At 50.8% G+C, this 19,531-nt stretch overlaps 1 protein-coding gene across 1 annotated transcript in view; it reads right to left on the bottom strand.

Moving 5' to 3' along the window:
- Positions 1 to 19,531, bottom strand: part of Klhl22 (kelch like family member 22) — a 28,358-nt gene that overhangs the window by 3,803 nt on the left and 5,024 nt on the right. Inside the window, exons 2-5 of the mRNA XM_045133076.1 lie at positions 18,159 to 18,421; positions 12,566 to 12,731; positions 9,052 to 9,770; positions 1,907 to 2,099 (exon numbers count right to left, since the gene is read on the bottom strand). Coding sequence (XP_044989011.1) covers positions 1,907 to 2,099; positions 9,052 to 9,770; positions 12,566 to 12,731; positions 18,159 to 18,385 — 1,305 coding nt within the window. The 5' untranslated portion in view covers positions 18,386 to 18,421. The remainder of the gene's footprint in view (positions 1 to 1,906; positions 2,100 to 9,051; positions 9,771 to 12,565; positions 12,732 to 18,158; positions 18,422 to 19,531) is intronic.

The raw sequence follows: 19,531 nt of genomic DNA, 5'->3' as shown, positions 1-19,531 counted from the left end.
TGCTATTTGCCTTTGAGACAGGCTTGCTACATAGCCCAGTATGGTTTCAAACTCAAGTTTCTCTCAGTGTTGGGATTTTGGGTATCTACCACCATACCTGGATCGCATGTGTTACTGAGAAGTCCAGAGAGCTCTTTACGTGCATCCACACTGGGCCTTTGTTAGATGTGTTCTGCAGCTGTTCTCTCACTCTCTTTCTTCATCTTAAGGTCTTTTACAAGCAAACTTTTTTGATTTTGAAAAGGTCCATTGATCAGCTCTCTCTCCCTTCTTCCTTCCTTCCCCCACTTTAAGACAGGTTCTCGTATAGCCCAGCCTAGCCTCAAATTTATTTGTTCATTTATTTCTGTTTTTTTTCTTTGGTTTTTTTTTTTTTTTTTTTTTTAGGTAGGGTCTCTCTGTAGCCTAGGCTGACCTGGAATTCACTCTATAGTCTTAGGCCTCAAACTCACAGTGATCCTCCTACCTCTGCCTCTCCAGTGCTGAGATTAAAGGTGAGTGTCACCACACCAGGCCTCAAATTTATTGGTAGCTGAAGATGACTTTGAATTCCTGCTACCATACTGGACTTGCTATGTAGACCTAGCTAATTAGATCCTCCTGCCTCTGCCTCCCAGTGTGGAATCACAAGCATGCTACCACACTGGGCTCCTCTGTTTGATTTTGTTTGTTCCTTTCTTTTTGCACTTTTTAAAAGGTTTAGCTAGAAGGCTTAATTTTAGTTTAGCTGGAAGGTTAAGGTTCACATTCAAGTGACCTCCGAGCCACCCTCCCATTCCCTCCACTTCCTCGGTCCTGCAACACTGCCCTGCTGGCTTCTACTCAGACTCCTCTACTCTTTCTGCTCTTCATGAGTCCCTCCAGCCCCCTTTTTCTTTTCCTTTTTTCCCAAGCCCTTCTCATTTCCTTAATTCCACTTACTGTAGTTGTAACTATAGCACTTATTTGTTGGGTGATTAATAACAGTGTCTCCTGCAAGGCTGAAGACTCCTTGGAGGTGGTTTGTCATTTCTTGTCACCACTGGATTTCCAGGATTTGGTGCATAGTAGCTGGTTAGTAGTGAAAGGGACAACAGCGTGTAGAAGGAATGAGGGGCACTGGGTGAAGGCCAATACTGCCCTTCTGTGGCCAAGCTGAGGAACTGCAGCTTTACTGACAGCCCCAGACAAAGACCAGCCTAAACCCTTCTCTCAGCGACTCCTGGAATGGAATCCACAGGGTCCCAAAGGCCACCCCTCCCACTCCCCTCATGGCCATCCAAAATATGCTCATCTCTCCAGGGCCAGGGGCCAGGAACAAGCCATGGTGGGGACTGCATAGCTGTGCACAGAAATTGGCTTGCTTTTGGATAGAAGAGCCAGGCCCAGCAGGAAGACCCTGCATCTAACCCCATTGAGGTCCAAGTCTCAGCCACTAGGGCTTTGAAGAAATGTGAAAAAGTGAAATGGCAGGCAGGAAGAAATTCTAAAGGCCAGACCTGCCAAGGTCTCCAAGGGAATGCAGGCTTCGGTCTACAATGAAGTACTCAGGGAAGGCTCCAGCCTGGATCAGCGGACAGATCAGGAGGCTTCTGTCTACACTGATGGACACAGAGGGATGAGGCAGTGAGAAGACTCAGTATGAGACTTTCTCTGGAGGGACACTGGACTGCCGAGGGACGCTGGACTGCCAAGGGATGCTGGTCTACTGAGGGACACTGGACTGCCGAGGGACACTAGACTGCCAAGGGACACTGGTCTGAGAAGGTCTGAACAGCACACCTTACACAGGATCTTGGGATCGACACTGGCTTGGCTCACCGGACCTGGTTCCCTGACTTGGATTTGTACTGGCTTTGGCACCTAAGTCTCTATGCACAGACCATGGGAGGAAATCGTGAAGGCGCTTCTTGGTGGGCTAACTTACCTCCCTTTTGAGTGGGGCCACATAGGCCCAGGAGTTCGTGGCAGGGTCATAGCGCTCCACGGCATTCAGGTCGCGGTGGTAGTCGCGACCTGCCACAGCGTAGATGTACTTGCCCACAACACACACACACAGGTCGGCGTGCTCCTGCTGCAAAGACTGGATCTGGAACCAGCGGTTATGCCTTGGGTCATACCTTTGGACGACATGAAGACAGCATGTCACTGACCAGAAGAGAGTAGCTTGCCACTCAGGCATATAATTCCTTCCTACCGTCCCCCCCCCCCCGCCCCATCCCCCTCTTCCCCTATGCCATAGTTTTGTCTGTAATCTCCCACTCGGGCAGCTTCACCTGCCAGACATGCTGACTCAACACGGGTGCTCACACACAGCCTGGAAAATGTGACCAAGAGTCACCTCAATTTCTGCCCATGAGGGTCTCTTCAGGTGTAATGTGGAATGGTTTGTAGCCTAATCCAGACTGTTCAACTGTGCCTGTAGTCACCCTCCATTTAGGAAGGGTCTCAGCCTCTCAACCGCATGGGTGCATCACATTCCTCAAACCCTTGTGGTCTGCTAGGGGCACTCTGCACACAATGCCCATCACACCATCCATCCCATCCATATTCAGGGCACCAAGCCCCCCTTAACTCCTTCCTTCAGATGGATAACTTTCCTGTTCCCCACTTCATGACTTCCCTCACTTCTCCTAATGGGAGCACCAGCTCCATGACACCCTTCCTGTAGAAGTAGCCCTGCTGACTCACACTCTATGCTAATACCCACCCCACCTAACTCACCCCACGCTAGCTCTCACCCCACCTAACTCACCCCACGCTAGCTCTCACCCCACCTAACTCTCCCCCCACGCTAGCTCTCACCCCACGCTAGCCCTCACCCCACGCTAGCCCTCCCCCCACGCTAGCCCTCCCCCCACGCTAGCTCTCACCCCACGCTAGCCCTCACCCCACGCTAGCCCTCACCCCACGCTAGCCCTCCCCCCACGCTAGCCCTCCCCCCACGCTAGCCCTCACCCCACGCTAGTCCTACCCCCACGCTAGCTCTCACCCCACGCTAGCCCTCACCCCACGCTAGCCCTCACCCCACGCTAGCCCTCCCCCCACGCTAGCCCTCCCCCCACGCTAGCTCTCACCCCACGCTAGTTCTCACCCCACGCTAGCCCTCCCCCCACGCTAGCCCTCACCCCACGCTAGTCCTACCCCCACGCTAGCCCTCCCCCCACGCTAGCCCTCACCCAACGCTAGCCCTCACCCCACGCTAGCCCTCCCCCCACGCTAGCCCTCCCCCCACGCTAGCTCTCACCCCACGCTAGTTCTCACCCCACGCTAGCCCTCACCCCACGCTAGCCCTCACCCCACGCTAGTCCTCCCCCCACGCTAGCTCTCACCCCACGCTAGCCCTCCCCCCACGCTAGCCCTCACCCCACGCTAGCCCTCCCCCCACGCTAGCTCTCACCCCACGCTAGTTCTCACCCCACGCTAGCCCTCCCCCCACGCTAGTCCTCACCCCACGCTAGCTCTCACCCCACGCTAGCTCTCACCCCACGCTAGCTCTCACCCCACGCTAGCCCTCCCCCCACGCTAGCCCTCACCCCATGCTAGCTCTCACCCCACGCTAGTCCTCCCCCCACGCTAGCTCTCACCCCACGCTAGCCCTCACCCCACGCTAGCCCTCCCCCCACGCTAGCCCTCACCCCACGCTAGCCCTCCCCCCACGCTAGCCCTCCCCCCACGCTAGCTTTCACCCCACGCTAGCTCTCACCCCACGCTACTTCTCACCCCACGCTAGCCCTCACCCCACGCTAGCCCTCACCCCACGCTAGTCCTCACCCCACGCTAGTCCTCACCCCACGCTAGCCCTCACCCCACGCTAGCTCTCCCCCCACGCTAGCCCTCCCCCCACGCTAGCCCTCCCCCCACGCTAGCTCTCACCCCACGCTAGTTCTCACCCCACGCTAGCCCTCACCCCACGCTAACTCTCCCCCCACGCTAGCCCTCCCCCCACGCTAGCCCTCCCCCCACGCTAGCTCTCACCCCACGCTAGTCCTCACCCCACGCTAGCCCTCACCCCACGCTAGCCCTCCCCCCACGCTAGCTCTCACCCCACGCTAGTCCTCACCCCACGCTAGTCCTCACCCCACGCTAGTTCTCACCCCACGCTAGCCCTCACCCCACGCTAACTCTCCCCCCACGCTAGCTCTCACCCCACGCTAGTTCTCACCCCACGCTAGCCCTCACCCCACGCTAGCCCTCACCCCACGCTAGCCCTCACCCCACGCTAGCCCTCACCCCACGCTAACTCTCACCCCACCCTAGCTCTCACTCCATGCTAATACTCACTCCGAACCGCATACACCCGGGGTCAGGAACTGTGGAATTTCAGGGACCACACTAGAGGAGAAACGTAAGGCTGGCCACACAAGGCCAGGGGAGTCTGTCCAGACCCAGGAACAATGCTGGACTATGGCTGCCCCAGGGGGAATCTGCAATGTTAATGGCCCAGGCCAGGGGTACATGGAAAATAAAAGTGTTTGGGCAGGAAAGAAGGAACATTGACCTCCACTAACCTTTTACTGAGCTTGGAGCCCTCAAACACCAACTTTCCTGGCATTACTCCACCGTATGCCCCGTTTACAGACTTCACCCCAAATCACAGCCCTGCCTGACCCTCCTTTTTCCCTGACAGCAAGTATCATGTATTCCTGCACAGAGCTAATCTCATCCCTGCTGCCCATGGGCCAAGGATGCTTCAGAAGCAGATCGGGGCAGATGCAGGCAGAGCAGGTTGTCCCACCCACCAGGGTGATCTTAGCCACCCAGTATGTCAACTGTCACTCAGTGCTTTCCACTGCACTTTACAAGCAAGCACTTTTTAGAGCTGAGCCATCACTCCAGCCTCTCCACTGCACTTTGGACCCACTCTGCAAACACCTTCCAGCCACCTCTACCTGGCTGTTTACCTATCCTCAACAGAGCCCTACATCCCACCCCCTCCCTGCCCAATTCTTCTGCTCCCATTAGCTACAGTAAAGACCCTGTTCACACATTCCAAAATCCAAACATTTGAGCTCACACCTGACTCCCTTCATTGCCAAGGCCCTCCTCATTCTTTTCTTTTTTTCTTTGCAGTACAACTAATTAATTCTAAGACCTCTGGGGGTCAGGCAAACACTTTACCACTGAGCTACATCACCAAAATCCTCAGCTCTCTTTTTTGTTTTTGGTTTTTCGAGATACTGTCTCACTTGAACCCAGGCTGCCCTGGAATTCGCTCAGGGTGACCTCAAACTCATAGTGATCCTACCTCTGCCTCCCGAGTGTTGGGATTAAAGGCATGTGCCACCATGCCCAGACCTCTTAAAATATATATATATATCTATATATATATATATATATATATAAATATGTATATATTTATTTATTTATTTTAGTTGGGTGTGGTGGTGCACATCTTTAATCCCAGCACTCAGGAGCCAGAGGTAGGAGGATTGCCATGAGTTCAAGGCCACCCTAAGACCACATAGTGAATTCCAGGTCAGCCTGGGCTAGAGTGAGACCCTACCCTGAAAAACCAAAGTAATAATAAAAATAATAATGATTCTTATTATATTTAATAATAATAATATAAATATAATAAAATAAATATAATGATAATAATTATTATTGTTATTATATTTATTTAACAGAGAAAGAGGGAGAGAGAATGGACAAACCAAGGACCCCAGCCACTGCAAACAAACTGCAGATGTGTGTGCCCCCCTTGTGCATGGGTCCTGGGGAATTGAACCTGGGTCCTTTGGCTTTGCAGGCAAATGCCTTACCGCTAAGACAACCCTCCAGCCCCCCAGCCCTCTTTTTAAAGTATGGCTAAATTGCAGGGTATGGTGGTGCCCAGCACTTGGAAGACATAAGTAAGGAGGCTCCCTGTAAATTCACGGCCACCCTAAGACTACATAGTGAATTTCAGGTCAGCCTGGGCTACAGTGAGACCCTACCTCGAAAAACAAATGACAAAAATAAAAAAGTATCCTTGAACTTACTCCGTAGTCTATAGTTGAGGCAGATCTTGAACTTCTGCTCCTCCTGTCTCAGTCACTCAAGCATCTGGGATTAAAGGCATGCACCGCCACATCTGGGTTCCCCCCAACCCCTTACAGCACCATGCCTGAGTCCCCCCCCCTTACACCACCACGCCTGAGTACCTCCCGCACACCACCATGCCTGAGTCCCCCTCCCCCTCCCTCACCCCCCTCCCCGCACACCACCACGCCTGAGTCCCCCCCCTCAGCTGACTGCCTGGGGGCCGCTTCCATTTCTCTGTGGCTAGGCTTGTTCCTCCAGGCACACATGGAACACACCAGAAGGCATGCTGTTGAGTAAATACAGATGACCCCAGAGCCCTATATAAGGGCCGGAATCTGAGCCTAAATCTCACCTCCTAGTCTCCTAAACTCATGCCTGGCCCGTTCCCCCAAGGCAACCACCCAGTTGCCAGAAACTCTCCAACTCTGTATTGCTTTGGCCCATGGATGGTTACAGCTTTTTTTCAGATGAATGCTTTCATTTCTCTGGGGGAAATAACCACTCTGAGGAGACAAGTCTGGTGTCCGCTGCATCAGAGAGCAAAGCAAAGTTTCTGTTTTGCACCCTGTGCTGCCAGTGACTAGTCAGACATGCTCCACAGCTGCTGTTTCCTACCTCTGCTGCTTGACTGGTTCCTCCTCACCAACAGGGATATGGGAAACAGGTGGCTGAGGGAGGTTGAGCCATTATAAGAGAAGACCTGCCCCATCTAGCTGGGCATACTTGGACATCTCCTTCAATGATTCCCACACTTACCCAATGGGGTGACACTGTCTGCCTAAGAGAGCTGTCGCGAGGAGCTGGCATGGTGGCCTGCACCCGTCATCTGGGGAGCGTGAGACAGGTGGACTGAGAGTACATCAGCGAATGCAAGGTCAGCCTGGGCTGGGCGGCACGACTGTCAACAAAGCAAACATGGCTACCACGAGGGGTCACAGAGGATGAGGAACACCAAAAGGGCTCCTGTGAACTTTGGGAGGTCCTGGAGGATCCGGGTTCACATCTGCACTCCTGGCCTGGGGCAGCACCCAGCTTAGGACAGACACATACTGCCTGGTGCGTGAAGACAAGACTCAGCAAGGAGACCCCTGACTCACTCGCTTTACAATGCACACCACCCCCCAGTGGGGTGCACACAGGGTCTGTGCAGGGCCCCAGAAGGAAACCAGAGATCAGGCCTCGGCTTCTCCTACACAGTGGGAAATGAGCTCAGCAGAACAAACAAGCCTGTGCTCCTTATATGGCAGATCCCTTGAAGACAGAGAGGTCAACAGACAGCACGATCCACTAGCTGGAGGGGTGTGAGAGGCAGAGCTCTCTTCCAGCCACCATAAAGGCCTCCCAAGAACACGGTGTCGAAGACCTGGATGACAAGTGGCCCAGGCTCAAAGAAGCGCTGTCAGCTGGCTGGGTGGGGCTATCTGCTGCCTCTGCTGCACATTATGCTCCTTCAAGTGCATGCCTCTTCTTCAGTCCACCCCGCATCAGAATCTGAACTCTCCCCTAGCCCACTCCTCAGTGAAACAAGATCCTCTGAATGCTTCTGTCTGCTTCTCTTTGCTCTCCCATGCTCAGTTTCTTGGGCCAAGTTCCTCTGCATCTTGTGAACACATACACATTCACTGAAACTACAGGTCAATAATTCAGAGACAATCAGAGGCTTAGAGATTTCATGCTTCTCTCTTGTGCCCTGTGAATCTAATCATTGCTCCTTCTCTTCTTCCTCCTCTTCTTGAACTCACTGTGTAGCTGAAGATACCCTTAAAGTCTGAATCGAGGCATGAGCCATCATGCTTAGCTTCAATTTTCTTCTCTGTCAGAATAAATCCTCCAAGGGCCAGGCATGGTGGCACATGCCTTGAATCCCAGCACTTGGGAGGAACAGGTAGGATCACCATGAGTTCAAGGCCACCCACTGTAGTGTCTTCAGCTAGGAAGGAAATAAAAGTATTTCCTTCTTTCTGAGCAGTGCCGTTCCTCCTGTTTAACCACAAAATATCACAGGCAGATTTGAACTTCACCAGCTTAACAAAGTGACTGCTTCCTGAGGCCAAGAGAGAAGGGCCTAAGAAATGGTGGTATGTTCCTGGTCAGGATCACAGGCTTGATTCCAGTACAGGGCCAGGCCAGAATCCCATTCCCACAGAGAAGACAGAGCATGAACATGAACCAGTGCACTCCCCCCCTCACCCCACAGAACTGCCCTCTGCAGCAGCTGCCCGCAGCCTGCAGGCTGGGAAAGTTCCCACGCACCAAGATATGGTGGAGAGGCCACTGGGGAACTTATCCTCATGCGGCTTGTTGTGCACCAATAAATGGATCTCTGGGATCGCAGCCTAATTGACTGGTAGAACCAAAAGCATCCTACAGACCAAAGCAGTCTACAAAACTCCCTCTGGGAAAACTCCTCCCAGAGGATCTGGTTCATACTCCATTGACTACAATAAGGTCAGGGGAGCATCTAGCAGAAGGCTCTGCCATGCTTGCAGGTTTTCCCCACCCCACTGTGTTGAGATATGGGCTCCAACAGCAAGCGACTAGAAGACATCCTCCACCAAAAGCTGGCCACTAGGAGAGAAGGAGTGGAACAGACCAGCCAAGACTGAAACAAGACCCTGCCACAGCGAGGCAGGGAGCAGGACAGCAGGGCAGCTGCCGCGCCCACAGGGCACTCCCAGGTCCTTTCTGCTGCAGCGGCTGCTCCTTATGCACAGGCAGCTAGCACCAGCTGCAGACACCCTGTCTGTTCCTCCCCAGCAAGTGTGGGTGATTGGGATTGTTTCTGGTTAGCAGAGATGGAGAGGAAAGGAAGCAATTCCTTTTTCCTTATTTCTGTGGCCTATCTTCCTTCTCAAAATCCATCTAGACCACTACATGGAACAGGTATACGCTGGAGGAGCTGAACACGCCTATTAAAGGCCAATGCAGGAACCGGGTCTGCAGTGATGTGCCCGTCACAGCACCTCAGAGCAGCCCTCATGGTCCACAACTCCTGCACCTTGATGGTGCCTGCAGACAAAGGCAGTGACAAGTGACCTTTCCTACCTCCAGCACCGGGATTCAGCTCGGAATCCTTGGACATTGTTGTCCCCTCCAATCAAGTACACGAAGTTGTTGAGCACCGCAATCCCCTGGTTGGACATGCGGGGAGCCAGGGAGGCCGTGAAGTGCTTCCACTCTCCCAGCAGGGGGTTCAGATACTTGGCCTGGTCACTGAGGACTGTGGAAGGTGTGGAGTGAATGCCTCCAAAGCCCACGATGCACTGGAAGTCCGAGCGCAGCTCTGTCTCCGGGCCCTGCAGGCTGGGCTGCAGGCTTTCATTCCGGTGGTACATGAGGGCACTGGCCACGGTGTCCCGTAACGGGCTGGGACCCAGCTTGTCATGAAGCCGCTGGAGGACCTCAGCTTCCATCAGGGGAAACCGCACAGTCTCAAGCAGCTTGGGGGGCTCATGCAGTGAGATCTGGTCAGCCTGCACCTGCTCCAGGGAGTAATGGTAGAGCAGGGCGCCCTCGTACACCTCGCTCTCACAAGACACCTCCAGGCGGTTGCTGCTGAGGAGGGAGTAGACCTTGTCGAAGGGAAGCTGGCGGTACTTGTCAGTCCTCGAGAAGGTCACAAAGTTTTTGAGAATGTAGGTGTCTAGCTGTTGGGTCAGGCGACTCAAGTCAAAGAGTTCTGCCAGCCGGTAGACATCAAGGATGTTCTCCTCGTCTACCCAAGACATAAGGAAGTCACAGCAGAAATGAATAATTTCTGGGATCTGCAAAGAAAGACACCCACTCAAGCTTAGGCTTCAAAACAGCATCTGGAGCTGGGCGTGGCGGCACACGCCTTTAATCCCGGCACTCAGGAGGCAAAGGTAGGAGGATCACCATGAGTTCAAGGCCACCCCGAGACTCCATAGTGAATTCCAGGTCAGCCTGGGCCATAATGAGACCCTACCTCAAAAAAACAAGAAAGGGCTGGAGAGATGGCTTAGCGGTTAAGCGCTTGCCTGTGAAGCCTAAGGACCCCGGTTCAAGGCTCGGTTCCCCAGGTCCCACGTTAGCCAGATGCACAAGGTGGCGCACGCGTCTGGAGTTCGTTTGCAGAGGCTGGAAGCCCTGGCGCGCCCATTCTCTCTCTCTCCCTCTATCTGTCTTTCTCTCTGTGTCTGTCGCTCTCAAATAAATAAATAAATAAAAATTTAAAAAAAAAAAAAAGAAAGAAAGAAAGAAAAGGAAAAAGCATCTGGTCGTAGGAGACCAAATGATGGCAGAAATCAGGCCTGCATGGCCCGCTGGCCCTGCCCCCTGGCACCTTGGGATTTAGGTAAGCAAAGTGGAAGCTCATGTTAACGGACATGGAGGAAAGACTGGGTCCTTTGGCTTTGAAGGCAAGTATCTTAACCGCTAAGTCATCTCTCCAGCCCCTGTTATTTTTTCCCCGAGGTAGCATTTCACTCTAGACCAGGCTGACCTGGAACTCTCAGGGTGGCCTCGAACTCATGGCGATCCTCCTACCTCTGCCTCCAGAGTGCTGGGATTAAAAGCGTATGCCACCATGCCCAGCTTTGATTTTCTTTTTTTTTTAAGACCTAAGTTATTGAGTCGGGCATGGTGGCACACGCCTTTAATCCCAGCTCTCAGGAGGCAGAGGAAGAAAGATCGCCATGAGTTTGAGGCTGCCCTTAGACTACATAGTGAATTCCAGGTCAGCCTGGGCTAGAGTGAGACCCTACCTTGAAAAACAAACAAAACAAAACAAAAAAAAGAGCCGGGTCATGCTTGCTTGCCAAGTGATGTGTGAAGGGTTGAGTGGACACCAGGAAATCATCAGGGAGATTTGTGTCCCATGTGGACTCCCCAGGGTGCTCTGTACATTGTGCACATCTTCATTTGAGACTGTCTCATCCCTTACTAGGTGCTTCTCCTTGGCCTCTTCTTCCTAAAATTCTACTCCTGTTATGGGCCTGAACCCTGAAGACCAGGTTCTGGCAGAATGTGAGAGCCAACAGCCCAGAGCACATGAGCAGTGGTACCCTAGAAATAGCCCCGCCTCCCACACTGGGCCCCTTTGCTTCCCATCCTTCTGTCCCGTGTCCAGAGCAGAGTGCCCTCTGCTGGGTATTCTAGAGACAAACAACTGAGGTTTCTCCTGTGCAGGAGCTCCAACCTGACAGAGGGACAATGGAACTCACTTGCTGGGGGGTGATCCAATGAGGCTGATTTTGCTGGGATTCAAATGCAGGTTTCTGAGGACAATGTGACATGTCTGAGGCCAGGTCTAGTGCACAGACAGCAATCTCCATTGCAAGATATGAGCAGTAGCTACAGAAATGAACTTAACCTGGTAGACCTGCATATTTCACACTGTTATGCCAAGTTAAACTTGCTTTACAATAACACTGCACATACTAAAAACTGCTGCAGGAATGATATTGCACACCTGTAATACCAACACTTGGTGGGGAATGGAAGGTGGCGCAGAGGCAAGTGGACTGCAAGTCTGAGGCCAGCCTGAGCAGCACTGGAGCAGACGGCCAGGGCTCTTAGAAGCAGTGGCCATACTGATGAGGACAGAATGCAGGTCTCCAAGCCAAAAGGTGACAGAAAAGTAGTGTTGGACTACAAGCCTCAAGTCTGGCCAGCCAGGCCAAATGACTGAATGGGTGCAATAGTGGCAAGTCTGTTATGGAAGAAATCAACTGTTCTTTAATTGGACCGGAGGTCTGCTCTATGGGAGGGAATACGTGCCTGATACTGAAAACCTAGTCAAAAGCCTATGGTAAGGAGAGGTCATGAGCCCTAGGAGTACATGGCCTGCTCTTATCTGGCTAAATGCATATATTATGTTCATCAAACTGCCCTGTAAGCACTTCCCTTAATGTTCATACCTATATATTAATGCTACTCTCACTTTTGGTTAGAGAAGCTTCTCTTTTCAGATGGCAGTGACCTCTGGGATGACTCAGAAGGCAACACAGTGCTGAGAAGTGACAGAGGAGTGCTCGGCACTGAAACACCTCTAGCACACCCTCCAAGGCTCAGGGTCCATCGCGGAAGAGGTGGTGGAAAGAATGTAGGAGCCAAAGGAAGGGTAGGACTGCTTACAATGCAATCATTCAGACAGAAATGGGCTTCAATATCCATGACCTTGCAGTGTCTAGCACTACCTTCACAAGACCCTCAAAACAGGAGGAAAAGATGGTAACATCAGCCAGGCATGTCAGTGTACACCTTTAGTCCCAGAACTTGGGAGGATCGCCATGAGTTCGAGGCCACTGTGAGACTAGTGAGTTCAGGTCAGCTTGGGCTAGAGCGAGACACTACCTCTGAGGGAAAAAACATCAAGTGTAGAAGAGGAAGGTGACCAGGGGCACTGGGAGCAGGTATGCTTCAACTCTCAGGGAAAATATGTAAGTGTCATCCCCATCTCCTGCAGCACTTCTCTGCCTGGGGTCCTGGCCTTCTTAACCCACCTCACTTCATACCAGTGCCACTGCCCAGTTGGCACCATATCTGGGGAAGTCCCCCTCGAGTAAAAGTCTACCTTGCTCAATAGGGTGAGCCTTACCTGAAGTTGGCAGGCGGCAACCAGAGTCTCCTGAACGTTATTCAAACTGAGCTCCAGTTCAGAAGTGTAGATGAAATGCAGGATTTGGCACATGGCGTTGTAGGACACACCATGGATCAGGACCTCCTCCTGCTCCATCTCTTTCAGCCCTCCAGCAAACATGCCTCTGCAAGGCAAAGGGACAAGCAGTTGAAGTGAGGACACCGGCCCATGCCATACAGAACATTCAGGAGGGACCAAGTATCAGGGGCAGGTCTGGCTGGTAGTCTGCATGCACAAACACTGCAGCCTGCTCTGTGCTCCAAAAGTTGACACACTTGGATTCAGCCTACAGAATCCCTTCCATGGCCCCAGGAACCCTACATGTTTCTAGCTTGCCTGCTACATCATTTACTGACAGTTCCCAGGTCAGAGCACCAGTAATTCCACAGTATGTTTGAAAAGAATGTGTTAACTAGGGGCTAGAGAGAGTTCAGTTGGCAAAGTGAACCCAAATAAAAAAATTCCCAAGTGGGAGCCAGGCGTGGTGGCACACGCCTGTAATCCCAGCACGTGGGAGGCAGAGGTAGGAGGATTACCATGAGTTTGAGGCCATCCTGAGACTACATAGTGAATTCCAGGTCAGCCTGGGCTAGAGTAAGACCCTACCTCGAGAAACCAAAAAGGAAGGAAGGGAAGGGAAGGGAAGGGAGGGGAAGGCAAGCGAAGGAAACCTGAGTGGGGCATATTGGCTAGCCAGGCTAGCCTACTTGGCAAGTTCTAAACCAACAAGAGACCTTGACTCAAAAGAAGATGAACTGCATATGTAGAACAACAGCTGAGTTGTCCTCTGGCAATCACACATGTATACACCCATATGAACCCCTTCCCTATGCATGACTCTAATCCCAGCACTCAGGAGGCAAAGGTAGGAGGATCACCATGAGTTTGAGGCCACCTTAAGGCTACATAGTGAATTTCAGGTCAGCCTGGGTAGAATGAGACTGTATCTCAAAATAAAAAGAATGTGGAGCCGGGCATGGTGGCGCATGCCTTTAATCCCAGCACTCGGGAGGCAGAGGTAGGAGGATCGCCATGAGTTCGAGGCCACCCTGAGACTACAGAGTTAAGTCCAGGTCAGCCTGGACCAGAGTGAGACCCTACCTTGGAAAAAAAAAAAAAAAAAGAAGAATGTGGGAAAAGCCGGGTGTGGTGGCATATGCCTCTAATCCCAGCACTTGGGAGGCAGAGATAGGAGGATCACCATGAGTTCAAGGACATCCTGAGACTACATAAGGAGTTCCAAGTCAGTCTGAGCAACAGTGACACCCTACCTTGAAAAAAGAAAAAGAATAGAGGAGTTGGGAATTTAGCTCAGTGGTTGAGTGCTTGCCAAGCTCAAGGCCCTGGGTTCAGTCCTCAGCACCAAAAAGACAAAAAAAAATAGTAAGAGCTAGAGAAGTAGGAGCAAGAGAAAAGGAAGATCCCTCAACTGATGAGTGGATAATGAAGATGTGGCACATTTATAGAATGGAGTTCTACTCAAGGGTAAAGAAAAAAATAAGTTACAAGATTTTCAGGAAAATGGATGGATCTAGAAAGGATTATACTAAGGAGGTAACCCAGGCACAGAAAGCCAAACATTACATGTTCTCTCTCATATGTGGATCCTAGCTATAGATGATTGAACTTCTGTGTAAGTAGGAAGAAAACTCAGTAGCAATGGCCAGTAAGCTAGAAAAGAGATATAAAGGGAATAGAAAAGAAGGGAGGGGGTACTTAATAGGATGTTATTGTATGTATGTATGTATGTAGATAGATAGATTGATTGGTTGATTGATTAATGGGGATGAAAAGGCCTAAGTGAGGCTAGAAGAAGAGACTGGGTAAAGGAAAAGTGGAGGGAGGGCTAATCAAACTCTAAGAAGATATAAATAAGTCATATGGAAACCTACTTTTTTGGACAATGGAACACTCAGGAGCCATAGATTGTTGCTAGAAAATTTTCAGTGCCAGGGATGGGATACCTTCCAGTCAATTGTTGGCTAGGGAGATCCCGGATGCCCCCAAAACATTATAGGCCATTGCCGAGGCCCTTGGTTTCCCACCAGGAATAGATGATAAAACCCTATTGCTGAAGACTCCACATACTTGGGCTGCAAGGACACTGAGAAATCCTGCTGGAACTGAGCTGATAACCTCCTCCATGTAGACCAGCTGACAGAAACTTGGAAGAAGCCATTATGCATGCAGTACAAAGGGAGAAAGAGAAAACACCAGTGAAGATACTCAACAGTGGACACTGCAAGCCTTGTATTTGGCCAGCCAGGCCAAATGAGCCAATGGGTGCAATACTGGCACGTCTATCATAGTGGAAACCAACTGCCTTCTAATGGGACTGGAGGCCCACTCCATGGGAGGGAATACATCCCTGATACTGAAAACCTACAACAGGGGTAGTCATGAGTCAAGGGGTGTAATGTCTGCTGCTGTCTGGCTAAATGTATATACTATGCTCGCCAAACTGCCCAGTAAGCACTTCTCTTAATGTTCATACCCATACATTAATGCTACTCTCACTTTTGGTAGAAAATCTCTTTTCAGATGGTAGTGACCTTGGGATGACTCAGATAGCATCATGGTGCTGGGAAGAAGTGACAGGAGTGCTCAGCACTGCAATATCTCTATCACACCTTCCAAGGCTCACAGTCCTTTGTGGAAGAGGTGGCAGAAAGAATGTAAGAGCCAAAGGAAGGGTAGGACTATTTACAATGCACTCTTCTAGACACAAAATGGCCTGGATATCCATGACCTCACAGTGCCTGACACTACCTACACAAGACCATCATAATAGGAGGAAAAGATGATGACATCAAAATGAAAGAGAGACTGACTGAAAGAGGGGGATATGATGGAGAGTGAAGTTTCAAAGGGGAAAGTGGGGAACGTTACCATGGGATATTATTTACAATCATAGAAGTTGTCAATATAAAAGAAAGAGAAAAAGAAGCGCGTGCAGCTGGAGAGGACATCATGCAAGCAGTAAGGAGGACTAGGACGTGCTCTGGGAGGCCAGCTGGCTGGGGTGGTGCGAGGCCTTTGGCAGCATCTCAATTGTGTCGCCACATCCACGGCTCTAAGGAGCTGCACCACCAAGTGCAACCCAATGTGACTGGGCATTGTGGTACCTGCCAATGATCCTGGTACTTAAAGAAGGCTGGGACAGACGGATTCAGAGTTTGAGGTCAGTCTGGGCTACACAGTGAGACCCTATCTCAAAATAAAAATATAATAATAATAATAAACCAATAACTTGAAAGCAAGTCCTGTTCAACACAAAATAATTCAAGCCATGTAATTAGGGGTCAAAGTGAGCCTTGAGGCTCTGTCTCTGCATGAGTCTGAGAGCAGCCATACTGAACGCTGCAGAAGTGGGCAGAAGTTGGTCCTGCCCGGCATCAGGTCTAGTACCCGCCACAGGGATCCACACCTACAGAGAACTGCAGGGCCCCAACCTGAGAACCAAATCTCTGTAGCCCTGCCACAACCAGCATCATAAACCTTTGGCTGGGTGTAGTGGCTCATGCCTATAATCCTAGTACTCGACTTAGGAGGAGCACCATGAGTTTGAGGTCAGTCTGAGTTACAGAGTGAGTTCCAGGTTAGCCTGGGATAGAGTGAGATCCTACCTGGAAAAAATGCCTAAATAAATAAAATAAATGAGAGGTGGGTGTGGTGGTGCACACCTTTAATCCCAGCACTTGAGAGGCAGAGGAAGGAGGACCGCAGTGAGTTCAGAGGCCAACCTGGAGCTACAGAGTGAATTCCAGGTCAGCCTGAGCCAGAGTGAGACCCCACCTCAAAAGAAACAATGGGCTAGAAGTGGAGAATGGTCTTCTGTTATTTTAACCTGAATCAAATAATAAAATGAACACAATAGGGTCTTGGAATACTCTATTTCTTACATATCAACATCAGGGCGGAGTATGGGTGACTTCCCTTCCCCCTTTGCAATCCTCAGATATGCACAATGTTGGAATGGGGGCACCTGCCATGAGAGGATCACCCAGCTCCCGCTGTGGAAGGCTTTGAAAGGGTTGGGAATCAGAAGCCTGTTGATCAGTCAGAGAAAGGAAGCAGCCACACTGCTTTCTAAGAACAGTGATGGCCAGAAGGGCACCAGAGGGGGGAGGACTGCAGGCCTGCAAAGCTTCAAGAGTAAACCCAGAAGGGCCCAGCCGCACAGCCCCACAGCCCCCTGCCAACCTCTCCCGCAGAGACCAACGAGTCTCCCAACAAGGTGGGGTCCCAGTGCTTCGTCCCAAGTCACTCCCTAGGGGGCTCTCAGTTACCCCACCCTGCCCCATCCAGTTTTGTTTTTTCTTTAAATTTTTTTATTTCTTTCAAGGTAGGGTCTCACTCTAGTCCAGGCTGACCTGGAATTCACTATGTAGTCTCAGGCTGGCCTTGAACTCATGTCAATCCTCCTACCTCTGCCTCCCGAGTGCCGGGATTAAAGGCATGTGCCACCACACTCAGTCCCCATTCAGTATTTTTATTTAAGGCCTCAGTTGAACCCCCAGGGAATTGAAGGGATGCAACTGCTCTTGGACATGTCTGTAGCAAGCCAACCCTGAGTCACATTTTCCATAAACTCTTTCTGGAGGTGAGAGGCACTTAAACTATAAGAAGTATTTGGTCTGCCAGGTGTGTGGCAAACACTTTTAATCCAAGCACTCGGGAGGCAGAGGCAGGAGGATTGCCTTGAGTTAGAGGCCACCCTGAGACTACACAATGAATTCCAGGTCAGTCTGGGCTAGAGCAAGACCCTACTTCAAAAAAAAAAAAAAATTGAATAAGACTGGAGAAGAGATGGCTCAGTGGTTGAAATCACTTGCTTGTAAAGCCTGATTACCTAGGCTTGATTCCCCAGTACCCAGGTAAAGCCAGATGCGTAAAGTGGCGTTTGGAATTTGTTTGCAGTGGCAAGAGGCCCTGACATGCTTGTTCTCTGTCTCTCTGCTTGCAAATAAATAAACAAATATATTTTATATCTTTCTCTGTCTCAAATAAATAAACAATAATAAATAAAAAATAAATTACTTGGGCTGGAGAGATGGCTTAGTGGTTAAGGCATTTGCATGCAAAGCATCTGGAAGTCGTTTACAGTGGCTGGAGGCCCTGGAACACCCATTCTCTCTCTCTCTCTAATAAATAAATAATAATAAATTTTAAAAATAATAAAAAATAACTTGGATAGGAGTGATGGGTTCCAGTCCTAATGTGTGACACAGACAAGCCTCAGGTACTTCCTAATGTGCCAAATGCTGAGTTCATCATGTGGGAAGCCATGAGAAATATTGGGGGGTGGGGGGTTGCTAGAGAAATGGCTCAGCAGTTAAGGTGCTTGCCTGCAAAGCCTATGACCCAGGTTCTGTGTCAGGTCTGGTGAAAGAGTGAGTAGCCATGGCAGTGGAAAGGCTCCCAGGAGAGCAGGCACCCTCACCCCCACTCCCCATGAACCTGATGTCTGTGTGATTAACAGACCCTGTGGGTCTGCTTGATGAGCCTGTTACTGTTCTAATAAAAACAAGGAAAGGAAAAGACAGCTTGCCTGAAATAATCGCAGGATGCAGCCAGTAGGATGCGATGGGCCTCGATGTGCCTTCCTTCTACCACCAGGACAACATCAAAGAGGATCCCACTGTCCCGGAGAGCAAGCAGCCCCCGCAGCAGGGCCTGGGAGTGCTGCGTGCTGCGATAGGTGTTGCTGACACAGTGAGGGTGGGAGGGTGGCATAGGCAGCTTGCATAGCTGGGTCAAGTCCTGCTCCTCTGCCATCCTGACAACCACGCCAGCCCTTGACAGCACAGTCAGCTGCAAGACAGAAGGGGCAGGGAGTGAGCGGGCAGGCGGCAGCAGGGCCACACACAGCTTAACAGATCCGCACCCTGTGGTGCCCGCTACTGCTACTCCCTCCAGCTCACCCGTCCTGCCCTGTGACTCCTATCCCCTCCCAGCTCACTTGGCCTTGTGCCTTCACCCCTAAGGTTCTTCAAACCATTGTGTCACCTGGAGCACTGAGGTAAAACAGAAAGGTTCTGAGCCAAGTATAGCGGCTCACACGTGTAGTCAGTCTCAGCAGTTTAGGAGGCTGGGGCAGGAAAACTTAAGAGATGCTATCTCGGGCTAGAGAGATTGCTTAGCAGTTAGGACATTTGCCTGCAAAGCCAAAGGACCCAAATTCGATTCCCCAGAACCCATGTTAGCCAGATGCACAATGGGGTGCATGCATCTGGAGTTTGTTTGCCATGGCTGGAGGCCCTGGCATGCCCAATCTTTCTCTCTGTCAAATTAATTAATTAATTAAAAAGAGAGAACCTGTTTCAAAATAAAATAAAAAAGGGATGTATGAGCCGAACATAGTGGTGCACACCTTTAATTCCAGCACAGGGGAGGCAGAGATAGGAAGATCACTGTGAGTTGAGGCCAGCCTGGGATTACAGAGTGAGTTCAAGGTCTGCCTGAACTAGATGGGACTCTACCTTAAAAAAAAAAAAACAAAAAAAACTATACAGCCTGGACCAGAGTGAGACCCTACCTCGAAAAACCAAAAAAATAAAACCAAAAAACTATAAACTAATTTTTAAATTTTTATTTATTTATTAGAGACAGAGAGAGGGAGAGAAAGAGAATGGGCATGCCAGGGCCTCCAACCATTGCAAATGAACTCCAGACACATGCGCCACCATGTGCATCTGGGTTATGTGGGACCAGGAGTATCAAACCTGGTTCCTTAGGTTTTGCAAGCAAGTGCCTTAACTGCTAAGCCATCTCTCCAGCCCACTGTAAACTAATTTTAAAAGGAGCCTTGGCTGGGCATGGTGGTGCACACCTTTAATTCCAGCATTTGAGAAGTAGAGGTAGAAGGATCACCATGAGTTCCAGGCCAGCCTGAGCTAAAGCAAGACTCTACCTCAAAAAAAC

This window comes from Jaculus jaculus, chromosome 13 (genome assembly GCF_020740685.1).
Source record: "Jaculus jaculus isolate mJacJac1 chromosome 13, mJacJac1.mat.Y.cur, whole genome shotgun sequence".
Taxonomy (NCBI): Eukaryota; Metazoa; Chordata; class Mammalia; order Rodentia; family Dipodidae; genus Jaculus; species Jaculus jaculus.
Note: the sequence above shows the minus strand (reverse complement) of the source record. Positions and strands in the feature narration are given on the sequence as shown.